Source organism: Arachis ipaensis, chromosome B02 (genome assembly GCF_000816755.2).
Source record: "Arachis ipaensis cultivar K30076 chromosome B02, Araip1.1, whole genome shotgun sequence".
Classification (NCBI taxonomy): domain Eukaryota; kingdom Viridiplantae; phylum Streptophyta; class Magnoliopsida; order Fabales; family Fabaceae; genus Arachis; species Arachis ipaensis.
In genome coordinates, this window is record NC_029786.2 from 108,630,560 (window position 1) to 108,635,156 (window position 4,597).

At 34.7% G+C, this 4,597-nt stretch overlaps 1 protein-coding gene across 1 annotated transcript; it reads right to left on the reverse strand.

Moving 5' to 3' along the window:
• On the reverse strand, nucleotides 753–3,016 carry LOC107628086 (BTB/POZ domain-containing protein At5g03250-like). The gene is made up of 3 exons (XM_021116769.1): nucleotides 2,765–3,016; nucleotides 1,325–2,678; nucleotides 753–1,236 (listed from the first exon to the last, which is right to left on the reverse strand). Exons 2-3 carry the CDS (start codon nucleotides 2,516–2,518, stop codon nucleotides 802–804), a joined length of 1,629 nt encoding a protein of 542 aa, XP_020972428.1. The 5' UTR covers nucleotides 2,519–2,678; nucleotides 2,765–3,016; the 3' UTR covers nucleotides 753–801.

Genomic DNA, 4,597 nt, shown 5'->3' on the forward strand with positions numbered 1-4,597 from the left:
AAAGAGTAAGAGCAACCGCCAACATCGTTACAATTACAGTTACAGCGAAATGGCAAATTAATTAGTTTATCTAAAATTCAAAACTTCAATCAATTTTATAATTACAATTACAGCAAGAACATTACAACTACACCTAAAAAAACTTTATAATTACAATAGCAGTAAAATGGAAAATTAATTAGCTTATAAAAAATTCAAACCCTAAATCAACTTTATTATTAAAATCATAGGAAACTGGCAAATTAGGTAATTGGATGAAGAAGGCAAGAAGCTGTGAACTAGTGAAAATTGGAAAAGAGGGAACCGGGGGAAGACAGGGACTCACCATCACGAACCACAGGGAGGCCAGGAAGAGACGACAACGACGCACGAACCTGGGCGAGTTGCTGGCTGCTTCTGCTTGACTGAGCTAGAGTCAGAGACTGGACTCTGGATTGAGAAAGGAAACACTTTTTGGCGTCACAAATTAAAACCCATTAGGAACTCAAGTGTTGTAGCGGGTTATGGTTTGTTAAGAAAAAGGCAATGCCAAGTTTAACTACATCATGCACTTAGGATATTTAAAAGTTGAATTTAAATCTTTAAAAATTTTAATCTCCTATCATTTAAATGTAGCTATTAGATGACTTTAGTGCATAGTAATGCACCTTGTCCAAGAGAGAAGTATCCGCTTAATTAAACATGATCTCTACTTAAGAATAAGCTATGACTTTGAGTGAACCATGTCAACAATGTCAAAGAATTGATTTTTCCATTCAGTCGGCGCAATAGTACATAATATATGTTGATATTGCAACACTACTAACAAGACCTTTTTCTAAAGAAGATTCTTTGGAAAATGTTCCAACCTCTCTTACTCTTAGCTAGCTTATGGAGCTCTTTCCTAATACAGGTGCATTCCTTTTCAAGCTCTGAGACACGTTCCCTCAAGTTTCCACCACCTTGTTGTTGTGAAGGGTCTACTTGACCGTTATTAGCACTCCTTAAGTGACCAAGATTATTTCCATTAAGGCTGTTTTGTTGTTGTGCGTTCTCAAAGTTATGTGTGTCATCAAATAACCAGCTAGATATTGATGTTCTGAGTCTAAGTTGTTCAAAGAAGAGGACCTGCACAATTACTCTGAGTGGCAATCTCTCATTTTGTGCTGCATGTGTGCTTGCTTCCAATGACAGCTTTTGGCAGTTCATGAGTCTACAGAATTGCTCCCTCTCGGAATCCACTAGCCAAGGATGTGCCTGTATTAGTTGTCATAGATCAATGTGTTACATTATAAATATCAGCATATATATCACCATGTATATTTAGATTGCAACATGGTGTTACCTTGAGATACACATCTATAGCATGATATAAACCATCATCTATAGGCCTAGCATATTCTGGAATTGCAGTTGCAAGGGCCTGAAACTTTGGCAATTTGAAATTTACATCAAGAGCCACCTCAGCAAGATATGCATCTACCAAGTTGGCTACTATTGTCATAGGTGTTAGTGAATCAGCTGCACTCGCCAATGGCCCTTCTTCATGCATGCTTATGCACGGAGTAGTTGATGCAGTTGCAGGCAAGTATATGGACAGAAAATGATCTATAATCCTCTGAATGCAATCTGTATCGTAAAGTGTCTCAGCCGGTTGCCCCATGTTTGGAATCAGAAGATCAACAAGCATGGCTTGTTCAAGTTGAGAGCCAATCTTTTTCTCCAAAGTGTCTATGCATGCCTGACTTGCATGCAGAAGCATAGCTGTTCTTAGCATTCTAAGCAAATACTTGGAAGGTGTTACACCTTTCTTACTTGGAAGCATTGCCACAATTTCTTCAACCATAGCTCTTTGATCTGCTTCGGAATTTGTCCCTTGATTCACATCATTGTTGTTGTTCTTTTCCTTGAAGCTCGATTGCCTATTCATCAAGGGTACATATCTTGTAATATAACGTATCAAGGACCCTGCAATATTCTCAGGTTTCATACCTTTCGATTCGAGGGACAAAATTAGTCTCTTGTATAGTGGTAAACTCAACAATGATAGATCCTCATACCACCAGTCATCACCTTTGGTTTGTGATTTATCTTTTTCATTCAAGGAATCAGCTTCAGCCATTGTGGGCATAGGGTCAGGACATGCCTTGAGGGTCAAGAAATCAATGCATCTGGAAACTATGTTGAGTTGTTGTGCATAAGACATAACCTCTTCACATGATTGGAGAGCTTTTATTGTGTCTAGCCAATTGCTGAGAACTTGATTGAGAAAAGACTCTGTATGTCCAATGAGGTTGGATTCCCCATAGTTTTCATTCATTTCTAGATACTCTGCTGCACATCTTAGAGGTACTACATTAGACGCCACGACTTCGATTAGTACGCCGTAGCAAAACCTTGTTACAAGATCGAATGTTTTGTCTCCTCCGGGGACATCATGAAGTTGCAAAACACAGCTTGCTCCTTCTTCCTCCTCCTTTGAGGAGTCATTGATGAGTTTCTTGAGCAATCCACTTCTAGAAAGCAATGGGAACTGCATGCGTGCATCAAGCTTTACATATTAATGAACAAACATACTACCTCTGATCTCTAAGGTGTTGCATGAAATTAAAGCATATTTGGCATGCACCTTGTGGAGGAAAAAAGTTACTTGGCCTACTTCAATGGTAAGATCACTTGGGAGCCCCGTTGTACAATGCCTACAAAATTAACAAACATTTTGATCTGTGATTCTCATGTCTATAACAATTAATCGAAATAAAAGATGAATTTGGTTATTAATTACCAAGATTGGCCTTCTCGACGAAATGCATCAGAAGATTTAGATCCAAGCCTCAAGAGGGCCTCCATGTTATGTTTTACGTAAAAAGAACATTCAAGAGAATAGTAGAACGGAAAGAGGGAGCATGCATAGTGCAATTAGTTGCTGGTGTTGCTTAGCTAGATGATCCATTATTGTGATTATGGTCCAAATTAAACACAAACATGTAGCGAGTCTATAGCTCATAACTGAAAACGTAACCAACCCGAAACTAATGCTTAGCTTACGCACTTCATTTGCCTTCATCATCTTCAATAATTCTTAATCGCTTAAAAAGCCACGTAATTAATTATTATATATTAACATTAAAGTTTTCGCTACCTTGATTCTTATATATGCATGTAAAATTTCAATTAGAATTATTTGTAACTTATTACCAACAAGCAGAAGTGAACTTTATCCCCTAATAAGAGCTCGTTTGGGAAGTAGCAGAAGTTACTTTTTTTGACTTTTGGATTATGAAAAGTCATAATCTCTGTGATTGGTATCATTTTAAAAAAAGCTTTTAACTTTCGGAAAAGTTAATTTACAGCTTTTTGAAGAAGTAGAAATATATGACTTCTCAGCTTTTTGATAAGTCATTCTACTACTTTTTTTTTTTTAAATTAATTTCAAAACAAAAAAACTTTCCTTCTTGACTCTGTGAAAAATATTGACTCTTCACCACCATTTTCACTCAAGGTCTGCTAGAAGCACTGGCCTTTCACCATCATTCCACCATTATTCTCATGCAATGTTCCAAACATCACCATCATTTTCACATAATGATTCATCTGATAAAAGTATTGATCCTCTACCACCATTTTCATTTTCAGACAATATTGCATCTGAACAACCTACTGCATATATTCCTTCTAAATATTTTTTTTATCATTTTATCGCTCTATTTTTTATTATTAAAGTTGTATTTAACTGTAGTATGAAATTTTAGTTTTAATTTTATTTTTTTCACATGTGATTTTATAGCTTGCTATTATTTTCATAGTTAATTATAGCAAGTTCTTGACCTCAATAAAGGAGAAGGGAGTTCTAATAGGAGTAAAATAAAAAACAGCAACAAAATATACATTGATACATTTTATAGTTATTTTTTATTTTCACCTACCATATCATACACAATATTAGTGATTAGATTAGGTAAAATCAACATTCAATATTGGAAAATATTTGTTATCATCGTTATTTTAATATTCATCCTCTTTTGTAAAAAAAAATTATTTTTTGAGTTATTTATCCAAACACTACAACTTTAAAATAAGTACTTTTATAACTAAAAATCCAAACACAAAATAATTTATTTATAAGCTGCTATTAATAAAAGTCATTATGTTTTAAGCTCTTTTTCCAAAGAACTTATTTAAGTTATTTACCCAAACGGACCTAATTACATATGGTCCAAGTCACGAATCTGCCTCCCATCCGTTGCCTTTGTCCTTGACTAATCATTAGTACATGAAATATATTTTACAATTTTCATTCCTTCTTCCACATTATTGCAATCAATTTGCATCTGTTTCCGTCCTCTAGAAGGTGCAAATAGATACTTCTTAATTGTAACAATTCAAGTGGTGAAGCACTTGGTTTTGCATGACTATATAAAGCTACACATGCATATTTACAATTTTCTTGTATTTGTTTCACCAGTTAATTAATTAATATGGTGTCGTAGCTTTTCATTATTTAGAATTGTAATATTACCTGCACAAACATATTAAGTCTCTTCTGTTACTTTTTTATTATCAATTTATCATGGTTACTTTCAACATAGTATGAAAAATCTATTATATATTATATATG

What these genes read in the sequence shown, in the direction of transcription:
- LOC107628086 (XM_021116769.1), bottom strand. Translation starts at nt 2,518, where the DNA reads ATGCAGTTCCCATTGCTTTCTAGAAGTGGATTGCTCAAGAAACTCATC. An exon ending in CTATAGATGTGTATCTCAAG is followed by an intron (nt 1,237 to 1,324) that starts GTAACACCATGT and finishes CAACTAATACAG; the next exon opens with GCACATCCTTGGCTAGTGGA.